Raw genomic sequence first — 27,498 nt, 5'->3', positions numbered from 1 at the left:
CCCCAACCCCCGCCCCAGGGGGCCACCACCATTGTCCTCGCCCAGCCCTGGCCACGGCTGAGACCTCTTCTTAGCCACTTGAGGAGACAGAGGTTGAAGAATAATAGCCTCTTGTGGCTTGGGGGTTGACAGACAACCCATCTCCCCGGCTATATAGCCAGGTCCTTGCTCACCAACCAGAGGATGTGGCCACGGGCGAGTTCTGGTACCGGGGCAGGGCTGTGCTGTCAGCAGCCCCATGAGGACAACAGAGGCAGCAAGCTGGGGAGACGCTCCCCCACCTGTGACGGCACAATGTTGATCGCAGAGTGAAAACGGGGCAGGGAGAAGGAATTTGAAATTGATGATGAGAAGAGCGATGATTCGAACTAATATTGCCTTGGGTCGTGGTCTTGTCTGCCATTTTTAACCTGGTGATTTTGGACAAGTTGCATAACATAAGCCCGTGAGCCTCAGTTTCCTCATGCATAAATTGGAATCAGTCATTCTTCCCTCAGGTCTGTTCTGAGGATTGAGTGAGGATGTCCAAAAAAAGAAAGAAAGAAAGGCTTGGGGCATTGGTAAGCACTGATTTGTAAAGTCCGTCCCAACACAGCTAGGCACACAATGGAACCGGTAAGCAAAGGGTTAATGGAACTGCCCTCAGCTGCAACTTTTCAGCCAAACGTCTTTCATTTGCCTTTAAACTGCCCTGATTCTGCTCCTGGGAGGAGGTGGGGCTGAGTTTTATCCTGTCTCCTCCTTTTGCTGCCTGTGGAGGAGCTTGCTGGGGACTCCATGTCTCTCGGTGATGGTCTTTGCTGAGTATCGGGCAGGCGAACTTGGGTTTGGCTACAGATTTGGTGAGCCAGGCAGGAGCTCTGCGCCCGTGGTTTGCCCTGAGCTGCTAACAGGATTCTGGTGACTGGTCCAAGCAGTTGCCTAGGCTCTTTGTCGAGGGGCCCGACCTCAAGACCCCACTCCGACTGGGCACCATCGGCCTTCGGCACCTAAATTAACCTGCAGCAAGAAAATGGCTTTGGGTTTGGTTTAGACAGCGGTCTCTTGGTGAGTACTGCATACTCCATGGCATGGGAGCCTGCTTATTTCTTCCTCCTTCTGGTTTGGCTTTCTTAGATTTCTTCCTTTCACTCGGCTGCCTCCAAACACAGGATTTGGGTTTGTCTCCTTTTCTTTCTTTTTTTTTTTTTTTTTAACGTTTATTTATTTTTGAGACGGAGAGAGACAGAGCATGAACAGGGGAGGGTCAGAGAGAAAGGGAGACACAGAATCTGAAACAGGCTCCAGGCTCCGAGCTGTCAGCACAGAGCCCGATGCGGGGCTCGAACTCACAGACTGCGAGATCATGACCTGAGCCGAAGCCGGTCGCCCAACCGACTGAGCCACACAGGTGCCCCTCCTTTTCTTATGAGAAGGCAGACTAGCGAATTGTTTGGTTCAGTCAGTGAAGCTCTGAATTTTAGGGAGGAACTAGAAACCAGGAAGCCATTTGGTTCTGTGGGTGAAGCCTCAACTTTTGCGGAGGAACCAGTGCCCATGGAGGCACTCTGGGCTTCATTAGGCTTGCTGCAGCTTGTGATATCTTCGAATAAAACCAGCCGTGTTCTAATTGGAAAATGGGAAGTCCCTGCTTGATCCCCACATGCAGCCCTTTGGGCTCTGTTCTCCAAAATAGGGCAATCTTCTTTTGTAACACTGGCCACAATAGTCCTTCGACTCTTGAGAAAAATGACCAATTAATGAATTCATAAATTATACCACCTTGCAATTAGATTTGTGTTGTAAAAAGGGGTAGAGACTTGGAAATTGGGCCTTTAAGATTTTTTCTGCATCTTGTTTGTGTATTTGTATGTGTCCATGTGTGTGAGCTATTTGCTCTCCATCTGCATGGTGTTGCTAAAGTTAATTTGTAAAAGAATTCTGGTTAGTTAAAAAGCAAACGCTTGTTCGAATTGGACATTCTAAAACTCAAAGACTGAAACTAACCCAAATGATTTTCACATGATCTTGGAAAATATTGAGTAGTAAAGCTAATTTAAGGTTGCTGGTTTAATCAAAATGGACACGTGCTTAGAATTAAAAGCACTATAATATAAAACTTTTATTCTGCTTGTGTTTATTGAAAGTCACATAAGTTCCTGTTATCTCCATTGCAAAATTTGTCAAAAAAGGGGAAGAAAGGGGCGCCTGGGTGGCGCAGTCGGTTAAGCGTCCGACTTCAGCCAGGTCACGATCTCGCGGTCCGGGAGTTCGAGCCCCGCGTCAGGCTCTGGGCTGATGGCTCGGAGCCTGGAGCCTGTTTCCGATTCTGTGTCTCCCTCTCTCTCTGCCCCTCCCCCGTTCATGCTCTGTCTCTCTCTGTCCCAAAAATAAATAAAAAAAAAAAAAAATGTTGAAAAAAAAATTTAAAAAAATAAAAAAATTTAAAAAAAGGGGAAGAAACTTAAAAAAAAAAAAATACCTTAGAACTTTTTGTAATGCCTGATGAAGTTTTAAGAACCAAGCCTGGAGAAGACCGGCAGGTAGACTTTACCAGGAGCCAAAAACAACAGGTAATTTTCAATATTTGCTGGTATTTATAGATCCCTTGGCAAGCTGGGTTGAAGCTCTTTCCCCTGCCATTCAGTGAAGTCCTCAGAAGTTGTCCAAACACTTTTAAGTAGGGGAAAGTAGGTGATGTGCATTGAGGGCACTTGTTGGGATGAGCACTGGGTGTTGTATGGAAGCCAATTTGACAATAAAGTATACTTAAAAAAAAAAAAAAACACTTTTAAGCAAAAACATTCCTAGGTTTGGATTGCCACTAACCATTCAGAGCGACAGTGGAGCAGTGTTTGCATCACAAGCTAGACAAACCGTGCCCAATGCCTTGGGTGTCCAGTGGAAATTACACACTTCCTGGAGACCCCAACCAGCTAGAAAAACCAAGAAAAAAAAAAAAAACCTTTGGCAAAGATCTGCCAAGAAACTAACTTGGGGAAGAAGCCTTGCTGGTTGTTCTTGGCAAAGATCTGCCAAGAAACTAACTTAACTTAGGGAAGAAGCCTTGCTGGTTGTTCTGCTTTAGGTACGAGTGGCCCCTAGACATGGGCTTGAGTTAATAAGCCCTTATGAAATGGTATATGGAAGGGTGTTGTTACACCCTTTTCATAACTTAGGAGTTCCTCACATTAGGGAATTGGATACTTTCAGGGAGGTCCAGCAGGTAAGGTAAGTTCACTTCCAGCAGGTTGACGTGCCCCACAGACGTGCCCTTGCACCAACTGTATCCTGGAGACTCGGTATCACTAAAGACCTTAAGAGTGAGCACCCAGAGGGCCAGCTCCAACTTCAGTGAGGCTCACTCTTCAGGGACACTGAGGGGAGTCAAGCCGTGGATTCCTCACATTCAACATACGAGAATCCGCAGGTTCCCTACAGCCTGCCAGCAAGGAGGACCTCAAAAAAAGCACTGCTTGGAGCAGTGAGCCTCTGGCAGACCCCTCCTATTCAGGAGAGCTGGCCTGAAGACCTCAATACATGCAACAAGCTTGGTTAAAACACCTCTCCCCAAAGGTCCTAGATAAAATGTAGTACAAACACTAATAACCAAACTACAAAATCTTGGTAATGCAGGGGCACCTGAGTGACTTGGTCGGTTAAGTGTCGAACTTCAGCTCAGGCTTGTGGGTTAGAGCCCCGCATCGGGCTGTGTGCTGACAGCTCAGAGCCTGGAGCCTGCTTCAGATTCTGTTTCCCTCGCACGCTCTCAAAAATAACTCTTAGTAATGGAATGTTGGGTTTCAGCCTGGGACTGAAGAGTATCTCTAAGTGAGTGCAGGAAGTTTCCATTCCCCAACTCTAATCTGTGCCCCATCTCAGCAGGAAGTAACTAGAATGGTCATCGTCCCAATTCCCTCAAGAATGAGGAATGATCAAAAGAGGGTAGGGATTGAAACCGGTAACCAGAGAGATAATGTGGCTGATTGCAGCTGCAGACTAGTAAGTGCAGCTGTGACTCTTTACCCAGAACTTTTTCATTTGCCTTCCAATTTCCCCAACTCTCCTCCTTAGGAGCAGATTTGAGGCTTGCCCTCGCGTCTCTGCCTTTGGCTGCCTCTCAAATCAACTCTTTCCTTGCTGCATCCTTGGTGACTCAGTGATCATCTTTGCTGGGCATCAGGCAGACAAACTTGGGTTCAGTTACAATAACACAAAGTATTTGTTCGTTTACTCGGAAACAGCATCTACTCTGTGCCAGGCACTGTTGTAGGCACTGGAAATCAAGCCATAAATAAGACAGACAAAAGCCCTGCTTTCCTGGGGCTCACCCTCCAGTGAGAGTTGACAGTCAATCAACAGCTGAACAATAAGAAACATCTACAAAAACAGTTTAAGTGCCTTGAACACATTAAAACTGGATACGATGGTAGCATATGATTCTCTCCACGTGTGGCCAGTGGAAGGGCTCAGGATAGCAAAGGGTGTAAAACAGGAGTGGCCACAGGCAGAGATCAGCGGAAGACCAAGAATCCTTGGTCCTTCTGTCCTCTCCTCCTTCAGCTCTGGTCTGGCCCGATGTCCCTCAGAGTGTGTACCCCCCAGACCCCCTAACATAAGGTATTTGGTTTCCAGGAGAGCGGCACCCTCAGCTGAATTTTCAGTGGACAGGACACGCCACTTGATGTCCTTCCTGACCATGATGGGCCCCAGCCCCGACTGGAACGTGGGCCTGTCTGCAGAGGATCTGTGTACCAAGGAGTGCGGCTGGGTCCAGAAGGTGGTACAAGACCTGATCCCCTGGGATGCTGGCACCGACAGTGGGGTGACCTATGAGGTGGGTATATGCCTGTGGTGGTGAGGGACAAAGCTTTCTGGGTGCTTTCTCTTCCCCCAGCCTTGTGCTGGGGGTCCCGGACACAAATGTGGTAAAGGAATCCACAGTCTGGAAGGGGAGGCCGGCATAGTTTCACCCTCACATACCATATACAGTATGACCCACACAGCTGGCCAGGAGGCCATGGAGAGGGAATCTGCTAAAAAGCAGTTCATAGATAAGCAAGGGAACGGCAGGAAATGGGCATGGAAGCAAAAAGCAAGAGACGGGGGTGAGAATAGGGAACAACAGAAGCTGATGTATGTGAGGCTGGGCCAGATCCTGGAGGTTTCCAGACACCTAGGCTAAGGACTTTGGATTCTCTCCTGATTTAATATTTTTCATTGCATTGAAATCCAAAGCCATTGGAAAACCAGTGGCAGGGCAGTATGTCGGAAAACCCCAGTTTGTGGGCCAAACTGGGACTACCACCTGACTTGTAAATAAGGTTTTCAAACCCCACTGCCCGCATTCAATTACATGTTGTAGGGAGCTGGTCTCTCCCTACAAAAGCTGAGTCGAGTAGTTGGAGCCGACACAGTGGGACCCACAAAACCTAAAATATTTACCATCTGACCCTCTCTAGACTAATTTGCCAACGCCTGGTCCATCAGGAAGAGCTCTGGATTCAGGCCAGCCTGGTTCAGCTGTTTCCTAGTTGGGATGAGCTCTCTAAAACTTTGTCTTCATCAGGACGTAATCTTGAGTACCTGGGAGAATCTGAAAATCGAGGTCTACCAATTTTTTTTTGCACGATACACGGCGTGAATAGAATTGCATTAACACCAGAGGCAGTTAGAGCTGTTGTGAAATCCCTAACAATTAGGTTTTTGTTCTGATCATATTACAATCAAGTTGCTTTTGTGGTTTTTAAACACTCTGTTTCCCACACTCTCTCTGTGTTCTCTTCCCCGCTGACAGTCACCCAACAAGCCCACAATTCCCCAGGAGAAAATCCGGCCCCTGACCAGCCTGGACCATCCTCAGAGTCCTTTTTACGATCCAGAGGGCGGGTCTATCACTCAAGTAGCCAGAGTTGTCATCGAGAGAATCGCCCGGAAGGTACTGGGGCTAGAGCTCACCCTGCCACAGACCCTTCCCACCAGGAGCGCGAGCCGACTGTACCCCTATCTGCTCAGGAATCATGGGGTCCCTGGCGTATTCCAAAACACAGGACTCCTGGACCGCCTGAGGTTTCTAAGCATGCAAATTATTCGTAAGATCTAAATGAGCAAAATCAACATTACAGTGGGGTTTTGCGCTCCACTGAATGATTTGGTCCAGACACATAAGTATCCTAGTGAGTTCCATAACTGATTACTGACGTCTGCCATGGGTCAGGGACTGGGAAGCTGTGGCTTTCTTGCCATTTCTCTTTCAGTGTGATTGTAAATGTTGGCTCGGAACTCCACCATGGCCTAGGATTTGCACGCAGGGTGGGCATCCGATTTTACCTCCTCCCTCGTCTGACCCCAACACGTGCCACTGTTTGATGGGAGCCCTCCAAGAAAAATTCCTTTTGCAGGGGGAACAATGCAATATTGTACCTGATAACGTCGATGATATTGTCGCGGATCTGGCTCCAGAAGAGAAAGATGAAGGTATGTAAGTTTTCTTGGTTGCAGGTAGCAATATAACCTGGCAATACCTTCTGAGAAATCAGTTTGCGAACAGGTTTTCAGAGCTGCAAAAATAGTGTGTCCTTTGACTTGGCAGTCCCTTCTTTGAGGACTCCTTCCTGGAAGATAAGCCAAAATGAGGCCAGGACTCACAGAAGATGTGTTCACCAGTATCGGGCCTTTGCATGGGCGTCCTGGGACCCCCGGCACTCCCCACTTTAATGGTCACTCTGGCCTGTGAGGCAGCGTGGACACGTCCACTTTCCCGGCAAGGAAAGGGAGGCCTAGATCCTACGGTCAGGAGGGAGTGGCAGGCCCATGCCTTCAGCCCCTTCTCTCATGGGATCTGGAGCCACACCACTTGGGCTTTTTCCTGTGGCCTTGGGCAGGACGCTTCCATGCTACCTCACTGTCCTCACCTGTAGAATGGGGATAATAACAGAACCTGCCTCGCTGAGTGTTGCTGTGAGAACCAAATGGGACAAAACATGTAAGATTCTTACAACGATGCTGGTGTGTAATAAGTGCTGGGCGAACATTGGCTGCCCTCATCGTGACACCTGTGTATGGGGTCGTTGAGAAGATTAAACAGCAACACACACACATGCAGAAGGCTGTGCTTCCCCAATTGCCTGTGATCTGCCTGTACACCCGCAGAAACTGTGTCTGCCAGGAGTGAGGGGCCAGAAATGAGAGACCCTCATGTGTTGAGGGGAAGGGCTAGTAGGACTCTTCCCTGTCGCTTAGATACTCCTGGAATGATTAAAATATCGCCTTTAAAGGCAAGTGAATAGCTGCTTCTACCCCAAGAGCGCCCAGGTTTGCTGAGGCAGGGCAGGCAACGCAGATTTTCTTATCCCCAAAGGAGCTTGCGTGGGGATAGGGCCGGCTCCGGTGTCCACAGGCTCCCAAGGAAAACCTGTCCCACGCTCTTTCCAGATGACACCCCCGAAACCTGCATCTACTCCAACTGGTCCCCGTGGTCCGCCTGCAGCTCCTCCACCTGTGACAAAGGCAAGAGGATGCGGCAGCGCATGCTAAAGGCGCAGCTGGACCTCAGCGTCCCCTGCCCGGACACCCAGGACTTCCAGCCCTGCATGGGCCCCGGCTGCAGTGACGAAGGTGAGGCTACAGCCCAGGTGAGCGAGGAGCTGGCAGAGGCTTGTTCTGTGTTGTGGCGAGGGGCGCCTGGGTGGCTCGGTCAGCTAAGCATCTGACTTCGGTTCAGGTCATGAACTCATGGCTTATAGGTTAGAGCCCCGCATGGGACTCTGTGCTGACAGCTCAGAGCCTGGAGCCTGCTTCGGATTCTGTGTCTCCCTCTCTCTCCGCCCCTCTCTTGCTCGCACTCTGCCCCTCCCTCTCTCAAAAACCAACACTAAAAATATTTAAAGAAAGAAAACAGGTGAGCAGGTTGGCCAACATTGAATCTCAATCCATCGCCCTAGTGGGACATGACCATCGTGGGCCTTCGTGTTCTATTCACACCCGAGTTGGAGCACCTCCTTCCTGTGTCAGGACCTCAGGGCTGATTGCAAGGATCCTGTCTAGCTCTCTGCAACTGCTCAAAAATCAGGCCTGAGCTGTGAACTTGCATGGCCTCTGTCATGATGGCACAGGCTTCAGAATGTCACTGAGCTGATTGCTGTGCAAAGGTCAGCTGCCTACTTTCCAGGGTACAGCTGTTCTCTCCATCTGGACAGGTCTAGTCTCTGTACCATGAGCTTAACTGTCTCACAGGTGCGATGAGGCAACAGGAAGAGATACAGAAGTTGGGCTGGTTTATGGCAGGAAGAAAACCACTTCCAAGCTGAGTATAATTGAAGAAAGCTTATCCCACTGTGGGTCATTCTCCCTCTGGTTCTTGCTGGGGACAGTAATACGTCTCCTGGCTGCACTCCCACGGTGATTATTGCCATTTGTGCCTTTGATAAGGCACTTCAGAGGGGAGTGAACCCCCCCCACACACTTCCATATATTCTAGATATTAATCCCTTATCAGATAGGATTTGCAAATATTTTCTCTCATTCCATAAGTTATCGGTTCACTGTTGACCGTGTCCTTTTGCACAAATTCTAAAGTTTCATGAAATCTGGGTTTGTTTTTTCCCTTTGGTTGCCCGTGCCTTTGGTATCCTATCCAAGAAATCATTGCTAAATTAAGTGTCCTGAAGGTTTTGCCCTAGGTTTTCTGTTAAGTTTATAGGTCATTGATCCATTTCAAGTTAATTTTTATATACGATATTAGGTAAAAGTCTCCATTCTTTTAAATGGGGGTATCCACCTTTTCCAGCACCACCTATTGAAAAACCTATCCTCTCTCTATTGAGTGGTCTTGGAACCCTTTTCAGATTATTTGCCCATTTGCGTAAGACTTTATTTCTAGGCTCTCTATTCCAGTCCATTGATGTGTAGGTCTGTCTGTATGCCAGCACCACACAGCTTTGATTCCTGTAACTTTGTAGTTAAATTTTAAAATCGGGAAGTGTGAATCTTCCAACTTTGTTCTTTTTCAAGGTTGTTTTGATTATTCAGGGGTCCTTGAGATTCCCTATGGAGTGTAGGCTAGATTTTACTATTTCTGCAGTTGTTCCTGCTTTTTGTGCCTGGTGCGTGTACATGCAGCCCAGAAGCTACCCCACTCAACGCCAGATCAAGTTCTCTTGTGCTCACATCCGGTTGCCTTCTGCACTTGATTATTCAGGGTGTGGTTAGAACAGGAAGGAAGCAGAGACCCCTTTGGATGTTCCAAAGGAATTAGACTGCATGAATATACATCTTATTGTAGCGAGTGCATCTTCGTTTCTTCCTAATCCTCTGGGCCAGCCCTTTAGTCCACGCCTTATCATCTCCCCACTCCCACCCATCTTCCAGGGCCCGACTAGAGGGATCTTCTACAAAGATCTGATCATTTCACTCCCCAGCTAAAAGATCTGTGGCTCCTTATGGCCCATGTGCAAACTCCTCAGCTTAATTTACAGGGCAAATAGTCCTGCAGCGACCCCAGGTGCAAGGCCAGGGCAAAATGAGCACTCTGACATAAATCCACACCACATGAGTTACACTGCAACACTAAAGACACACGGTCAGTACAAGCACCTGGGGACAGCCATTTGGGGGTTACTGGAAGAGTTGAGCCTCAAGTCCAAGCTCTACCTATCAGGTACACAGTGGGTGGTGGCCAAATTCTGCCTTCCTGGGGTAATGTCTTGCCAGGTCCTGGAAAGCCTGAGGTGGGACTTGTCAAGCCTGGTGCCCCAAACTATTACTGTACCAGCCTAACCATTATTACACTGGAACATCGTGTTCTTTGTACAGGCTTCCTTTGGTTAGCCTTGTCCCTGGGCCTAACGTGTGGGTCCCAGGAGAGAAACCTACAGTGTCCCCCCGGCACTGTCCAGAGATTAAATCACCATGTGTAGGCAACACACCTGGCAAGCGACAGCCACATTCACGTGCAGGCTGGACTCACAGTTCTTCTAACTTCATCTCCCAATACTATGTACATAAACACTCCGTACTGGGGTGTTGGCAAAAGCTATCCGTTCACCTTTAAAAGCAAATCTCCTTTACCCAACAAAAGTATACTCAGGTGTGCCCTCTTGTGTGAAATCTTCCCCTAAACTCCAAGGAGTGGGTTTTTCCCCTCTGTGTTACCTTTGCTGTCATATTTTCAGTACCTGGAATTATTGTGCCCAGCTCTTAGAAGAGAACAAGATCCATATCTTACGTTATCTTTTTAACCTCAGAGCATACCACTAGGCATTCAAAGCATTCAGTAAGTCTTCATTGATATGGATAAACGGATGACATCATTTCCTTTTTCTCTTTTTTTAAAGAACTAAGACACAGGCGTGTGCGTGCGCACACACACACACTCCTATGTTTCCACCAAGGGTAGTCCCCACCCCTATTTGGAAACAGGACTACCAAGCCATGCTGCGGGCTTTATCCTCCCCCCGCTCCCCACCTCCAATGTCCCCTACATGATCATGGCCTTTGCTAACCCCTAGGGATAGAAGCAAAGCCATATATAGCCCAAGATGTCAACACAAAAGAATGGTTCTACTGCCTTCCTCACTCTTCCTCTGTCCCCTGGCACACAGACATTCCCTCCCCACACTACCATTTGTTCTCCATTAGCAGCTGGGGTATTCTCTTGGTTGCCAGCCTCAACAGAGGCAATGAGAGGTCTGTGGTCACTTAGTGTAATCTGTTTGGGTACAAATGCACCCTGTGTTTGTCTTCAGGTCCCTATATCCGAAAGCCAGTCGCAATCTTTACCCTCCGGAACAAAATTCTCATCAGTTTTTCTAGACAGGGAACTGGCAGCTTTAGAGAAGAACTATAAAATCTCAGGTTCCTCTGAGCAACAGAGCTTACATTGTATCTCAGAATATATATAATACCTTTCCAGCACTGTCCAGTAGAAGTTTGTGATGGGAAAGTTCTGTATCTGTATTATCCAAAATGGCAGCCACTAATCATACGTGGCTACTGGGTACTTCAAATGTAGTTATGTGACAGAGGGAAGTGAATTTTTAATTTTATTTAATGGTCTTAGATATAGGATACACCCTAGACCATGCAGATATAAAATCTAAGATAAATTATTATATAAAATAAAACATTCTTGTACCCATCCAAGCAGCTTTCAACTGGATTGTCCTGAAATAAGGAGTAATCCATGCACCTGGAAAACGGGCATGTCCTTTTAGAGAATAATTCCTGGTTTCAAGATTTATGCCTTTTAAGTTCCCCTCCATCCCCAACTGCCTGACTCCCCTTGAATGCCACCCAGTTCTGTTTTAATTCCAGGATATTTAACATACAGTGTTATGTTAGTATCAGGTGTACAACAATTCCATACGTTACTCCCAACTCATCTGAAGTGTACTCTTAATCCCTGTTACCTAGTTCACCCATCCCCCACACCCGGAACAGTTTCTGTATAGTTGAGACAAACCAAAAAAGACTTTTAATGCCCCTTGCTTTATTTCTGAAATTCCGAAGTAAAATCCTACAGGATTTGTCTTTCTCTGACTTATTTTGCTTAGCATTATGCTCTCTAGCTCCATCCATGTTGCAAATGGCAAGATTTCATTCTGTGTTATGGCTGAATAATACTCTATTGTATACATATACCATTTCCTTTATCAAGCGATGGACACTTGCGTTGCTTGCATAATTTGGCTATTGTAAACAATGCTGCAATAAACACAGGAGTGCATATATCCTTTCAAGTTAATATTTTTGTATTTGGGGATAAATACCCAATAGTGTAGCATTGGACCATAGGACAGTTCTATTTTTAACTTTTGAGGAACCTCCAGTGTCTTTCCACAGTGGCTACTCTAGTTTGCATTCCCACCAACAGTGCACGAGGGTTCCTTTTTTTCCACATCCTCCCCAACACCTGTTGTTGCTTTTATTTTAGCCATTCTGATGGGTGTGAGGTAATAGCTCATTGTAGTTTTCATTTACATTTCCCTGATAAGTGATGTTGGGCATCTTTTCATATGTCGTCCCTCTGTGTGTCATCTTTGGGGAAATGTCTGTTTGTCTCCTGCCCATTTTTAAATTGGATTATTTGGTTTTTGGGTGTTGAGTTTTATAAGTTCTTTATATATTTTAGATACCAGCCCTTTATCAGAGAGGTCATTTGCAAATATCCTCTCCCATTCTGTAGGTTGCCTTTTAGCTTTGATGGTTTCCTTTGCTGTGCAGAAGCTTTTACTTTGATGTAGTCCTAATAGTTTATTTTTGCTCTCATTTCTCTTGCCTCGCGGGACTTAACTAGAAAAATGTTGCTACGGCCCATGTCAGAGGAATTACTGCCTGTGCTCTCTTCCAGGATTTTTATGGTTTCAGGTCTCACATTTAGGTCTTAAGCCATTTTATTTTTATGTACGGTGCAAGAAAGTGGTCCAGTTTCATTCTTTTGCATGTAGCTCTCCAGCGTTCCCATCACCATTTGTTGAAGAGACCATCTTTTTCCCCATTCAAAACCGTGCACTGGCACAAAAACAGACCTTGTAGATCAGCGGAACAGGACAGAAAGCCCAGAAACAAACTCGTGATTATATGGTCAGTTAATCTTTGACAAAAGAGGCAAGAATACACAATGGGGAAAAGACAGCCAGTTCCTTCTCGATTCCTGCCCTGGAGAGCTGGGCACGCGGGCTGCAGCGGCACCTGCTCGTGTGTTGCAGACGGCTCCACCTGCACCATGTCCGAGTGGATCACCTGGTCGCCCTGCAGCATCTCCTGTGGCATGGGCATGCGGTCCCGGGAGAGGTATGTGAAGCAGTTCCCTGAGGACGGCTCTGTGTGCACGCTGCCCACTGAGGAGACGGAGAAGTGCACGGTCAATGAGGAGTGCTGTGAGTAGGGGTGCCCAGCCAGCAGGGGCTAGGGGAGGAGAGGGAGTGCTCCCAAGGCGGCAGCCGTGACCCCAACAGGGCTGGCCTCCCAGCTCCCAGCAGCTGCCTGATGACCGAGTGGGGCGAGTGGGATGACTGCAGCGCCACCTGCGGGATGGGCATGAAGAAGCGGCATCGCATGGTCAAAATGAGCCCGGCGGACGGCTCCGCGTGCAAGGCCGAGACCTCCCAGGCGGAGAAGTGCATGATGCCGGAGTGTCGTGAGTGGCCGTGGGGCAGGGGATGGGGGCGGTGTGCCGGACCACAGAACCCCTGCCGCTACCACCAGCAAGGCCGGAGGCTGGGCACGTGCTGGGAGAACATACGGCCCACTGTCCTTGCAAGAGCCATCAAGCGGGGCTTCCCTTGAGGGACATTCTGAGCGAGGCTGGGATGGCAAACTGGTGACCTCTGGAAAGCACTCGTCAGCAGCTGTGTTTTATAGGACCCCAGAGTATCCTGGTGGGCGGAGGGTGATATAATACATTCAGGCAGGACATCCACCCCTCAGGTCATAGGCCCCCACTCTTGTTCTGCTCTGGACATGCCTGGCCCCATAAAGCATTACAACCCCAGCTCTACCCACAAATGCACACAGACCCACACATTAGTACACATGCACACACATGCACACGAGTAGAGGTCACCCTAGGGATTTTAGCAACAAAGTGTCCAAAAATGTACTGCATGGTCTTGGGGGGGTGTGGGGTGTTGCAGGCGGGGACTTGTGTATTCCTATTGCTGAGCTACATCAGCAGGGGAGATGCAGGAGAGTGACAGAAGGGCAGGAAGGGCAGTAGTCTGCTGAGCCACTTCTTGCTCCACAGGGTCACTTGGGTCACCTGAAGGCCATCGGTCCATGGCACTCACTCCAGGGGTCAGAGTGGGGAACAGAGGGTAGAGGACACAGGGAAATCAAAGAAAGTAAAGGGAGCCTGTTCTCAGTGGCAAACCTGGCTCTTGGCCTAGACACCATCCCCTGCTTGCTATCCCCGTGGTCCGAGTGGAGTGACTGCAGCGTGACCTGCGGGAAGGGCATGCGGACCCGCCAGCGGATGCTCAAGTCTCTGGCGGAACTCGGGGACTGTAACGAGGAGCTGGAGCAGGTGGAGAAGTGCATGCTGCCCGAATGCCGTAAGTCCTGCAGCCCAGCCCCCTGCTGGGGACTAAGAGCACAGGCTTTGGGTCTCCATGTTAGCACAGATCTTTAACCTTCAGTCTCCTCACTAGCAAGAGGGGGTCCTGCTACCAGCTACACGACCCCCAAACTGCACGTTGCTATGAAGTCTAAAGAGGAGACGGAGATGGGAAACACATAGCACAGGCTCCTTGTCAAGGAGCCTCATTATGTGGCTCTTGCCCTCCCCACCTCCACAACTCTCTGATCCATGGGGTTTCCAACCTTTTTACTTCTATTCCTTTTCCCTGTGACCATTTGCCCACGACTAGAAGGTGGACGTGAAGTCAATAACTTCTGTACTTTTGCAGCCTTGCTAAGACCAGCAACGAAAAGCTCAATGCCCACCCCCACCTCTTCCAAAACCTCTTTGATCACCTGCATTTCTCGGGTGCTGATCTCCAAGGAGAGGGAGGGAGCCCATTTTTATGGCTAATCTTCCAAGAGAGCTTCTCTTTTAGGAAGTAGAAAGACAGGCTTGCTAGGATGGGTTTTTTTGGCTTCCTCTGAGAGGAAGGTCCCAGCTTTGTCCCTTACGCAGATGACCACACCCCTGCTCAACTGTAAAATAGCAAGAAACATTTCCTAGGTTCCTCTGAGGATTAAACCACATAACTGGTACAAAGTGCCAAACACTAGACCTGGCAGGTGTGTTACACTCAGTGTTACATATTACAGTTCCTGAGCTGTTTTAGCTACATGTGGTCATGTGTGGAGATGACCCAGACCATCAAACTGAGGCTGAGGCTTTGAATAACTAAGGTTGACCCTGTGTTCAACCCATCTCACCAAGAGTGGGGGCTCCAGAACCTCTGACTGAGACACCCACTGAAACGTATATTCACAGGATTCACTGAATGGAGAACAACGCTTCCTGTGCGCCAGGAACTGCGCTGGGAAGATTTCATTTAGTCTTCACAACTAAGGAGAAAAATACCATTATCCTCATTTTACACATAAGCTGCCTGAGCTCACAGGGAGAAAGGCCAACAATTACTGACCCAAATGAGTTCTTCCTAGATCTACATTCTGCAGACCCAGTGAGGAGTCCAGAATCCTTTGCCTCCTTAGGTCACATTCTCAGACCGTTGCGTTATTTTCCCTCTACTTTGTGAGGTGTTGGCTTAATAAGAATTTGCTGGATCCTATACCCTGATAGACCATTAAGACCCCCACTTGTCCCCACCCCTCTTTTCTAATGAATTTTCTGTTTCTGGCTCCTGCGATTTTTGCACAAACTGCCATCTATAGGACCCGGGGAGATGTTGAACGAGAAGCTACCAGAGTCTTACTGCAAAAGTCACAGTGGCCTTGGGTATTGGTCCACAGGGGTCAGCTCTGAAAAATACCCAGTCCTTGGGACTGTGGAAGATGGCTCTATGCCACTTAGGGCTGATTTGACAATACTCTAGCTGCTCACAGGGAAGGGTGAGAGACTCTGAACATATCTTCCAAATTCCTCGAGTCATTTGGGCACAGAAGGTGGGGGAACCAACCCTGTGGGCTGAAGTCAATCTGCGTGTAGGAACCGCCCAGTTTCTTCTGTAAAATGGGAAAACAGCACCTTCTCTGCATCTCTCAGACTTGTGTGGAGATGTTCAGAGGAAAACGCAAGTGGCCATATGCTGTTTCAGACATGAGATCCACTCCTGCCCATCTGTGTCTTGCCAGCCATTGACTGTGAGCTCACCGAGTGGTCTCAGTGGTCGGAATGTAACAAGTCCTGTGGGAAAGGCCACATGATTCGAACCCGGATGATCCAAATGGAGCCACAGTTTGGAGGTGCACCCTGCCCAGAGACCGTGCAACGAAAAAAATGCCGTATCCGGAAATGCCTGAGAAATCCATCCATCCAGAAGCTGCGCTGGAGAGAGGCCCGAGAGAGCCGGCGGAATGAGCAGCTGAGGGAAGAGTCCGGAGGCGAGCAGTTCCCAGGTACTGCTCCCAAGCCTGAAGCTGGAGTTTGGAGGGGTGGGGGGAGATGTCAAAGCAGGGGAAGTGGGTCTTGAAAACTGATAGGGGTTTGCGAGTTGAAGGCATCCCCAGCAGCAGGGACAGGGCTCGCCACGGCACAGAAATGTCACAGAGCATGAGATGTTCAATAAATAGGGGGCAGATGGAGCAGAGTACAAGGGGAGAGGCAGGAAACCTGGAGACGTGGGGACCAGACCATAAGCCTGCTGAGGTTTGAGACTTGATCCTGTGAGAAGTTCTAAGCAGGAGTGACTTAACACACCTGTGTTGAGGTGGCAAAAACAGAGGCCACTTCTGTTTGTACCCCAGGAAAAAGAGTGTGTCCCCTACTCTGGCACTAAAAAAACAACAAAAACCTGGGGCTTCACTGTTGAATAAGCTGGTCCACAAGCAAAGACTACAATGTCATTATTTCATACTTTTGCCAGTGACGGATTCATGGTTCAGCCCTTGGTACAGACTGATGGTGTTTGGATTCTCTGGAGTGGGTGAGGAAGGTGTCATGTTTGAAGGTTAATAGGTACACTGTGTTGCTATTTTAAAAGGCACAGCTCAATTTACCCCACATTCTCTTCCCTAAGGCCTTTCACCCCGACAGGACAGAGTAATACATATCTGAAGAGCCACCTGATCGTTCACTGTCCATTAAGGAGAGGTGTGCATATCAAAGTGCTATCTGTTGGGACAGGGTAGTCAGCCATTCAAGAAATGGTGATTAAGCCCAACTATGTGCCAGGCAGACACTGTGCCATGGCCTTCTCCTCCATAAAACTTAGCAGAGTAAACATGCCTGGTTGTACAAGAGTAATGTGGAGGATCTTGAAAACATTTTTTGAAAAGATCTCCTGTAACCTCTGAGTCAGGTTAAGTTTTAAGGCAAGCATGTTTATCTGTGTAAGGAAATTAATCACACTTGAATGTATTTAGGAGACCACGTACCTGGGGAGCAAAGCATTAGGATAAAGTGGTTTAATTGCTCGAGTGCTAACTGCCATCACCAAGCCACCCCGAAACTACTAGGATTCTGCAGGTCCGTGGCAGGAGCTGGCTCAGCTAGGTGGGTCTTCTGAGGTCTTGCTGAGACTCCTGTAGCTCCTGACAACTGGAGGCTCGGCTGGGGCTAGGTCTAGACCGGCCTCACCTGCACTTCTGGGGCCTCAGAAAGACTGGCTGGAGTCTCTCGCCACACGTTCTCTCCAGCAGTCTAGCCAGGCTTGCTGACATGGTGAGGGCGGGGGGTTTCCTACCAGCCTTTTCCAGCCTGTTTGCTCATGTCCCATTGGCCAAAGCAAGTCAAAGAGCCAAGCCCAGATTCCAGAGGTGGCAATGTGGACTCTGCCCCTTGATGGGAAATGCTGCAACAGCATTTATGGACACATAGGAGTTGACAGTCTCTAATAAGGGCCCTAACCATTATTAAACTCAACCCATCATTCCATACAAGAGCAGGGAAGCCCAGACAACTCCGTTTCATAGCTGTGGCCTGGAGTTCAGCATTCAGTTTGGTCCCCCCATTTCTGCTGGCCTAACCTGACCTCCTGCTTCCAGGCTGCAGGATGCGCCCGTGGACAGCCTGGTCGGAATGCACCAAACTGTGTGGTGGTGGGATCCAGGAACGCTACATGACCGTCAAGAAGAGGTTCAAAAGCTCCCAGTTTACCAGCTGCAAGGACAAGAAGGAGATCAGAGCGTGCAATGTTCACCCTTGTTAACAAGGGTGTAAGTTTTCCGGGGCTGCACCCTGGCTTGCACAGTCATCGATGGCTGGAGTGTGTGTTTGCTTGTTGTTTAAGGCAATTTAAATTGTATACATTAGTTTTCATTTCTGCAGTGTGGTTCGCCCACCAGTCTTGTTGATGCCAGGGACTTCCTTTCTGTCTGCTTCTTGGTATGCAGAGGCTGCGTGGGGCTCCCTCATCCCCAGATGGCCCTCCTCCAGCACAGAAGTGAGTAGTGTCAGCTACCTGTACTGGATGGACATGTGTCCCTCTGGAGCACCCACCTGGGCAGCCGATACAAGCCTGGCCCCCTCCACAGGGAGCGGCAGCCAGGTGTGGAAGGGATTCCGTGCCTCGGTCCCAGGGTGCAGTGGGGAGGAAACAGTCCTGCTCACACGGAGAGCGCAGATTCCCCTCACTCTTGTTTTTGGCCTGCTTGCTCTTGTAGGAACCTCGTTTGCCCATCTCTTTTCATTTAGTGGAATTTAGGGTCCCTTGTTGAGTCTCCTCGGTCATCAACAGTTATTGGGGAACAGAGAGCTGGTAGATGTGAAGTGCATTGATGTAGAGTGGCTTTTCTTTCAGAAATTTATCTCCCCTCCTAATATTGGTTCCTGATACCCCAGAGAAAAGAAACTTTGGCTGCTTTATTGGAATTTAAGGTTGCCACTTCTTACACCTGAGGTAAAAGGTACTAAGTCTAGAAAGTACCTTTCCCTAGCTTCTTTTTTTTTGGGGGGGGGGGGGGGCACAATTTTCCTAAGGACGCCAGCCTTATAAACTTATAAACCTTCTGACATTACATCCTTACTAGGACCCAGGCAGCAAAACTGGCCTTTCTAGAGGAGTCCCAAACCTACGCTTTTAAAATCTTCTGACACGCATCTAATTTTAAGTTTTCAAACCAGTTCTCCCAAAACATCTTTTAGTTATACATCAGCTGCCTGCATCCCACCAAGCCATTGCTTCAACAAAAAATACTATCTTTGTACGTTAAAAGGTGTTTTTTTTCTTTTTTAGTCCTAAAGTTTTACATGTAGAAAGAAAAAGTGTTTCAGAGACCAAGAAAGAAAGCTAGGGAGAAAGGTATTATTACAGAATCAGGCTGGGTAAGAATATCTGGTGGGAAGCCAAATTCACCTCAGCTTTCCACAGTGGGGCTCTGGGCCCTCCATCACCTGCATAGGAAAGGCCACGGTTTTCCATCCCCTTCCAAGCACTCATACGCACCAAATTCAGGGATTCTGACTACCAGGAATTCGTGTAAAAGGACATTTTACTGAGCTGAGTCTAGCAGCAGTTTTTACTTATTCATTTATTGTTAAAACTGTTTCATTTCTGTTGCAGGTTTTCATTATGCTTAATCCAAATATGTATCCCGGATGAGATGCATACGTGGTTTTGAATACACTACTTTAAGAATTTGCATTAAACCCATCAGGATGTCTCCAAACACAACATACATATGATATAGCCCTGAATCTGTATTTTCTTTAACATCAAAGGCCGTTCAATAAAAAAAATTCATTTGGGTCTGTCTGCTGTGTTTTTAAACTAAGTGTTCAGGAAGTTGGGACTTCTTGCAGTTATCTGCCTGAATCACATGCAGCAAAAAGACAGGGTTTCTGGTCCCTCATTCAAGAGGGGCCATTATTACCAACCAACACAGCCCTGAGTCTTCTGGAACTTTCAGTTTCCAATATTATTTTTGTGATCCTTAAATGGACTGCTTTCTCACCTCACGAAGGAGTGTAACATAAGTAAGAGGTTTCATTTGGACAAAAAGTCTTGATACAAAACCCGCCTGCTTGTGCATTCCCCTCAGCCACCTGGAGGCAGATATCCACCCCATGAAAATCAAAGGTCAAGTCAGTGATTCCTAAGTAAGTAAGGACAAGCCACCCTAGTGTCCCATGTTCTTATCAGGTCTCTATTGGATACATTTTTAATATTAATTTTGGAGACTTAAAACCAAGTAACTGGATAAGGGCTGAGAATGGGTAACATGCGTCTTGTTATGTGTTATTTCTTTTGGTTGCAAGGGGGAATTTATAAGAAGCATCAAATCTCTTTCTTACCAAAGTCTTGGGTTAGGTAGTTTATAGTTTTTCTGGCTAAGCAGTCATTTTGGAAATACTTTACTATAAAAATGAAATTGTTTCAACTTCCACTTGGGATAATAAACAGATGAGACACCCAGTAAAAACCGCCATATAAAGAGGAGCTATAATTGTTGCATATATTTACATCCACATTTTAAGATGACAATAAATTCAGAGATCTATTCCCCAACCAGACCATGGGTCACTCACCTGAAACCTTCCTTGCTGATGCATTAATTGAAGGAAGTCTGTCGTAGCTAAAGAGAAAAAGCCTGCACTTTTTCAGACCCAGAACTGAAAAAAATTAAAGATTTTGTAATTTAAACTTTGTGTGTAATTTAAACTTTGTGTATTAAACATGTTTTAGGCTCACTCCAAAGTCTGTATACTTCTTCTGGGAAGTGAGAGTACATGACACATTCTCACAGAACTACAATTCTCCAGAAACTGAGTCCAGGTCAAGTCCATGACTAAAAGGTCCATACACAACAAATATCTAATGCTGTGACCTAACAGCCCACATATTTCAGGCAACAGTTTCAAGGGGCTAAATATTATAGTGTCCCAGGACTGTATGCTTAGTCCCTTCTTCCCCAAAGAAAAGGACCCTATTGTCCAAATAAGAGTAAACATAAATGTTCAATCCCTAATTACCACATGGAATGATTCGTTTTGTTCTTCGTGTTGCCCAAAAGTAGGGAGGATGAGTGAAATAAATTAGTCCCTTTCGAAAATGAGTGAAATGCTGTGACAAACTATAAATAGCGGCTGGATGCTAATGAGCATGAAGATAATTCTTCCATTTGAATCCTTTGAAATCTGTGAGTAAAAGATCTGTACTAAAATGTCAAATTTAAATAACGGCGTCCCTGCTCTAGACCCCTTTGGTTCAAGAGGTTTTAGGCACTCTGTGGGCCAGCACTGGGAAGCTGTGTTTAAAACACTGGTGTGGTCCTGAGTTGCTGAGAGAGCTGGGGCCAGGAATGTCACCTTTTCTGGCTCAGGCTTTGACAGCAGCAGGCTTCCGTGAAAGGACTCCTCTGCCCCACCTCCCCAGTTCAGCCAATTCTCACCTTGGGAGCGAGTCTGATGGCATCCAACAGAGGAGTCGCTGGATGCCAGCCTCGCCCCACCAGTCCCTCATATCTTCGTAAACCAGCAAAGGCCCACGTTGTGCAGAAGCTGGCCTGAGCTGCGTTTCTGTCATTTATAACTGAAAATGTCCTCACAAATAAAATATACACGCAATACTTTTAACCCAGCTCTCCTCAGACCAAAATGCAATTTCAGATTTTTCTCTTAACATTTACAATGTTGAACATAAGATAGCATTCATTAACATTTTCTCATATTGCTCTAAGTGCTTCATGAAATTCAGAATGTGTTCTTAACCACTTCCTGGCTTTAGAACTGGTAAAGTTCTCGTATTTTAGCAGTTCTCATATTTAAGTTAACCGTTCTCGTATTTTAGCTTACGTGTTTGAACGGTTTTCCTTTACTCCAAGTAATTTGAAGTATTAGCAGAAGGGAAAAGGACAAACAGCTTATTCAAGACTACTGACTCCTTTACAACACTTGGGGTTTTATCAAAGTAGGGTCTGTATTTTCTTCTGTAAAAAAAAAAAAGAGAGTCTGTATTTTAGAGGCAAGCAACCCTACTGCGTGATCTTTCCCTGGAACCCCTGGCCCATCTGGGAAGGCTGAAGGAGCACTGGTGGAAAACACCTGGATCCGCTCCCTTACGCACTGTGCTAGCACAGCCTGAGAGCTTCCACCACCTGTTACCGTCCTACGATGATACAAAAATTGAAAGCAGATGTTCAGAAACGTTTCCAGTGATTGCCAGTATAGCCAAGAGGATGATTACTTTTCTAAGTAGCTGATTTCTTTAAGTTACATTTAGCAAGGCTATCATTCCACAGCAGCGGAGAGGAGTTAATTCTTCAAACTGGCCATTCACCTCAGCCGGTCGGAGAAGCAAGCACAGAACCACGCCATGCTCGCTGCCCCATCAGAAAGGGATACTGGCCCGCAAAGTGTCAGCCTCTAGATCTCTCCAGAGCCTAAGTGTCCACATGGCAATACGTACTTACAGACTTGTACACCTACCTACCTATGATTAGGTACCAGGCCCTGGCTCTTCCTGCTCCTCTAACATCCTATCAAGGAAGAGAACAGCCCCATCACCCTCTGATTTTGCCACAGAACTTCCCAGAATGGTAGCCCACATATCTTCCACTTCCTTGCACTCCAATCACACCACGACCACTATAATCTGGTTCCTGCCAGATGACGGACACAAAACCTTCCAAGTTACCAGCAAGCATCTACGCAACCACACTGCCTCTTACCCTTCTGCACCTCCCCCCCTCCGCCACCACCCCAGTCTTTTACAGCCCTCCGCTCTGGCCACCCCTTTGGCTTCTTTGACAATAATCTCCTGGTTCTCTCCAGTTTCTGACTGCTTCTCTTGGGTTTTTGCTGACTTTTAAGCTTTTATCCCCAAGTGTTCGTTTTCCCCCTGGAAGTTTTACCCTTGGATCTTCTCTGAAACTCTACTTCCATCCACTCCCGCCTGTTCACACATCAGCTCAAAACAGATAAATTCCAAATCTGCACTTGCAGTCCTAGCCTCTTTCTGCAGCTCCAATCCCCATTCCCAAATGCCTCCGGGACTAACCCCTGTACATAACCGCCACAATCACCATACATTTCTATCACCAGAGGGTTGCCCGTGTGTCCTCTTCATTGATCAAATGGTTTTTCTGCAAATGCCAGGCAAGGGGGGTAAAGCTGTGTACGTGGCACACATGGTTCTGCCCCCTCGGAGCCTGTGACACCCAAGTGCAGATGAGACAAGACAGACAAAATACTCACAGATGCCTCCGTGTCACTAAGTAAATACAGGGCAATGTGGTCAAAGAGAGCTCTCTGAGCAGGTGGCATCTAAATTAAAAGCAAAAGAATGAAACAGCTAATTGGAACAGTCAAGTGAATCAACGGTCTGGGAAATACTAGCATCCTATAGAGTGTAAAAAAGCAAATCAGCCTGAATGTGAGAAGCAAGGAGATGACAGATCCTGCAAGGGGCTGTCTCTGTGCACTATGGTAAGGAATTTGGATACTGGTCCAAGTGCATTGAGGTGATGACAGATTTTAAGCAGCAGTGGAACATTTAATTTATGGCCTGTATTTACAGAACAGCTTTGTGGGGGCAAAATGCAAATAAAAAGACTTCAAAGGCCATTGCAATAACATGGATGGCAGAACAAATTGGAAAGAGACAGATTTCATGACTCCAATTACCTCTTACCTGACCACTCTTCCCTAAACCTGCACTTCTCCATCATTCATATTCCCACCCGATCCAGCCACTCCCTGTTCAGAATCCTTGGCAGTTCCCCATTACCTACAGAAGGGCCATCCTATTTAAAGCTCTCCACAACCCGAGCCCAGTCTACTTTATCATTATTTTTCCCCACTGCACTTCAAATCCTTTTAGATTAAGGTTCCAATCCCAGAATACTCCCTGCATTCTGCCAAAATGTGTCTTTGCCTAGGCTTTTCCCCAGCCTTTCCACCACCTCACTCCTCTCCTCTCCTCCCCATCTCAAATCCCACCAATCCATCAAGCTCTGGCTAAAGCACCACTTCTAACTAAGAGGCTCCCTCAGATTTTCCAGAAAGAACATATACCATCTGCTGGACCGGACAGCTTTGTGCACACTTATTCTGCCTACACTGCAGCCCTGGCATTTGTTTTCTCACTCATAATCCTTCTCCACTAGATACCAAATAGTTTGTAGGAAGGAAAAGCTCCACATGTATCTATTTCCCCCAGAACAGCTAATGAGCCTTGCACAAAGACATTTGTTCAAATTAAAATACCTTGTTTCTAAAAAGCTCCTTGAAGCTTTCCGTGCAGTTACTGGTTAAATACTCTTAAGTGGTCAAGCGGTATTGAAAGTAACCACTTTATCATCTCCTCCTATTATCTTCCAGTTATCTGTTTAATGGGATCTTTATGTACGGGAATGGGAAAAGAAATAAAATTAAGATTAGTGGTGATGAAAAGTCAGAAGAGGAACAAGCTAGACCTGAAATATATACAACCTCATTATAGCAAATTTTTTAAGTCAAATGATAGGGGCCCCAGGGCGCCTCAGTCGGTTGAGCGTCCAACTCTTAATTTCAGTTCATGATCTCACAGACCTAAGATCGAGCACCACTGTCAGGCTCTGCACAAAGCGTGGAACCTGCTTGGGATTCTTTCTCTCCTTCTCTCTCCTCCCTCCCTCTGTCTCTCTGAAAATAAACATTTTTTTTTTTTTTTAAGTCAAATGCTAAAGGAACCAATTTATATTACAAACCTTTGAGGCCCCAAATTTAGAGGAATCATCAATGTAAGATGTATGCCAACAGGGCATAATGTCCAATCCTGAAATACTGTAAATCCCTAAACAAATGTAGAGACAAAATTAAATTCATGATTATCAATTCAGGAAATCCTGTTTGAAAGAATTTTCACATATATAGAGAGAAGAGGTTCTAAAGTTGGGAATGTAACCTCAAATGACAAATGTGCTATAGAGCAAGATTGGCAAAACGTGGCCCACAGATCAAATCCAATCTGCCATCTGTTTTTGTACAGAATGGTTTTTACAATTTTAAATGGATTTTTTTAATTCAAAAGACGATTAATATTTCATGACATGAAAATGATATGAAATATAAATTTCAGTGTCCCCACATAAAGTTTTATTGGAACACAGCCACATTCATTTGTTCATAGATTGTTTATGGCTGCCTTGGTGCTACAATGGCAGACATGAGTAGCTGGGACAGAGACCATATGGCCCACAAAACCTAAGATGATATTTATATTAACTGTATGGCCTGTTACAAAACAAGTCTGCCAATCCTCCAGCTATAGAATAAAAAAATGGTCCCACAGGCAAAGACTTCTTCATGCCATGAGACTGGCCATTCTTTGTGAAAAAAGATTTGAAATTAGATTTCAAGACCTACAAGGCACCTCTGAATGTATGATGGATATTAAATGGGAGAGACTCTGGCTTCTGATAGAGAAGTAGCAGTAGCCAGATTTACCCTCCTACCGTAGACAATCAAAAAACTGGAGTTAATATGTGAAACACCTGTTTTCAGCCATTCTACACCAGGCAGCACAGGACTACCATCTCTGATGGTGGGGAATCAAAAAGGTAAGCCTTAAGATTGCCCTGACTTTCTGCCTAGAGGCACATTCCAGATTCAAGAGGGGATGGGGGATTCTAAGCAGGACATAATTGTTTTCCTAAGCTGAAAAGACACTGCAGGTCGATCTGTCCCAGACACCAGGAGCTTGAGGCAGGTGAAAGTTGCAGGACAAAGTTCTGGAGGGGAGGCAGCTACACAGAAAAAAGAACTCCAAAAATATGCCCGGGGTCACCAAGTCTCTGCTTGATACTAAGATATGCATGTACAGGATGAAACTCCAGGAGCTGGGCAAAGAATGACCCAGGAGCTATAGATAGTATGGTTCCCCAGAGCTCACAAAGGCTGGGAACTTTTCAGTTTCCATTAGCCGAATCAGAGAGTCATCACTGATTATGCAGGGCATTCAGTAGAGACACCAAAAGGGCCACACCTTAGTAGTAGAGCTAGACCATCCTGGGGGAAAAAAAAAGATACTTGAGACTATATAAAATGTAAAAGACCTGAAAGGATTAAACTGAACTACAAGTAAATTAATTACCAGGGGAAAAAAAATCTTTAAATGAAGACAAGATCTAGGCACCCAACAACATAAAATACACAATGTCTAGCATCCAATCAAAACTTACTAGATGTGCAAATAAATAAATAAAAAGGCAGAAGAATGTGACCCATAACTAGAGAAAATTTTGTCAGTCAATAGAAACAGATCCAAAAATTATACAGATAAATGAGTTCCACAGACAAGGACTTTAAAAGAGCCATAAAAACCATGTTCAAATATTCAAAGCAGCCTTTTTCAATTCTCCCAAGGATGGTACACAGCTAGAACTACTCTAGATGCACTGAAGAGAAGTTAATTCATTGCACACCACAGACAGGCATTAGGCTCAATTCTCTGGAAACTCAGTTGAGAGGGGCTGGATAAGAGAAATACATGAGCATAATGGGAGAAATGGATGATGTAAAAAAGAACCAAATAGAACCTCTACAGGAAAGAGAAAAGAAAACACAAGGTCTAAAATAAAAAATTCATTCAATGTGATTAACAGCAGATTAAATAACTGGGGAAGAAAACATTAGGGAACCTGAAGGTGTAGCAATAAAAAGTATTCAAAGTGAAACACAGAGGGGAAAAAAGTCAACTGATATAAATTTAACCTTCAAACTGTGTTGCTACAAATCATCTATTCAGAATAAAATGTTCTCCATTAAATCTGCCTATTATGTAGATAATCTCTTGTTATCTGAGGTTACCTATGATAACTTTACATTTTTCCCAAGGCGCCTGGGTGTTTCAGTCAGTTAAGTGTCCAACTCTTGATTTCAGCTCAGATCATGGTCTCACAGTTGTGAGACTGAGCCCCTCATGGGGCTCTGTGCCGACATCATGGAGCCTGCTAGGGATTCTCTCTGCCCCTCCCCCAGCTCATACACATGTGCACACACATTCTCTCTCTCTCTCTCTCTCTCTCTCTCTCTCTCTCTCTCTCAAAATAAAAAGATATAAACATTGTAAAAAAATCCCAACTGAAAGTCCTAACGAAGATATGCGATGGTGCTATAATACCAAAACCCACAGGATAAATATGAGCCCTTCCTGGGCAGTAATTTTAATTAGTATTCAAATAAATGTATGCGCTTTTCCTCAGCTGCTTTAGGCTTTGTCTTCAGCGGTATCTCCTTTAGATATAGGGGTTTCTGTCAGGAGCACTTCATAGAAAAAGTTTAAGAAATGCTGACTTAATAGTCAGGAAACCCCTAAGAACACCAAGCCATTTCACTTCAAGTTCACCTGCCAGATAACCAATATTGATTTTTAGATTCAAACCCTAGGGCACTGTTGGGAAAAGGCACAGGGCTAGCTACTAAAATAAGTTTCTTCCAACACTCATTCCTTTGAGAAACCACCCAAATAACAAGTCATCAAACCTTCTCTTGTGATAACAGATCAGTTTTAATTCTAGCACCTGAAGCTATACAAGGGTACGCTTTATCAACTTCACGGGGCTGTTGTACACATTCAATAAAGTGACAACCGTGCAATACCACTTAGTATCTCACCATCAGGAACATACTTCTGAATTGTTGAAACACAATCCACAAAATTAAAAACAAAAATCAGAAGCCATCCACAGTTATACTAATCGTCAAAGAGAAGTTTTACACTTACTACTTGATAGAACAGTCAATACCTAGTACGGGACATCACAAGTGACTTCAGATTCTCACCCTGTTGTCGTCTACGGAGGAGGTTTCTCAAGCAGGTGTGTGACTGGCCAAAGGCGGGAGCCACCAGGACCAGGACCGGGATGGCAAGGACAGCTCTACCACAGTTTCTGTAGTTTTCACTGTTTTTTTCTTTGTCAGTTAAAAGTGAACAGTGAGAATTAAATACTTATCTTTACATATACACA

General features: G+C 46.2%; 2 protein-coding genes across 6 annotated transcripts in view; one reads left to right on the top strand and one right to left on the bottom strand.

The window, feature by feature from the left end:
• Positions 1–19,300, top strand: part of SPON1 (spondin 1) — a 261,347-nt gene extending 242,047 nt beyond the window's left edge. Inside the window, exons 8-17 of one of the 4 annotated variants that reach the window (XR_015240990.1) lie at positions 4,615–4,816; positions 5,777–5,917; positions 6,381–6,456; positions 7,414–7,596; positions 12,687–12,857; positions 12,950–13,117; positions 13,866–14,030; positions 15,745–16,008; positions 17,596–17,993; positions 19,113–19,300. Coding sequence is in view for 2 of the 4 variants with exons in the window: in XM_086677913.1 (XP_086534039.1) it covers positions 4,615–4,816; positions 5,777–5,917; positions 6,381–6,456; positions 7,414–7,596; positions 12,687–12,857; positions 12,950–13,117; positions 13,866–14,030; positions 15,745–16,008; positions 17,596–17,759 (1,534 nt within the window). In the remaining 2 variants the exon portion in view is untranslated. Of the gene's footprint in view, positions 1–4,614; positions 4,817–5,776; positions 5,918–6,380; positions 6,457–7,413; positions 7,597–12,686; positions 12,858–12,949; positions 13,118–13,865; positions 14,031–15,744; positions 16,009–17,595 lie in introns of all 4 variants that reach the window. The other 3 variants (XR_015240989.1, XM_086677913.1, XM_025928387.2) reach the window with 3 other exon arrangements.
• Positions 18,759–27,498, bottom strand: part of RRAS2 (RAS related 2) — an 84,265-nt gene continuing 75,525 nt past the window's right edge. Inside the window, exons 7-8 of one of the 2 annotated variants that reach the window (XM_086677916.1) lie at positions 23,756–27,442; positions 18,759–22,813 (exon numbers count right to left, since the gene is read on the bottom strand). The gene's annotated coding sequence lies outside the window, so the exon portion shown is untranslated. Of the gene's footprint in view, positions 27,443–27,498 lie in introns of both variants that reach the window. The other variant, XM_086677914.1, reaches the window with a different exon arrangement.

Source organism: Puma concolor, chromosome D1 (genome assembly GCF_028749965.1).
Source record: "Puma concolor isolate L17-30 chromosome D1, mPumCon1.1.hap2, whole genome shotgun sequence".
Lineage (NCBI taxonomy): Eukaryota > Metazoa > Chordata > Mammalia > Carnivora > Felidae > Puma > Puma concolor.
Note: the sequence above shows the minus strand (reverse complement) of the source record. Positions and strands in the feature narration are given on the sequence as shown.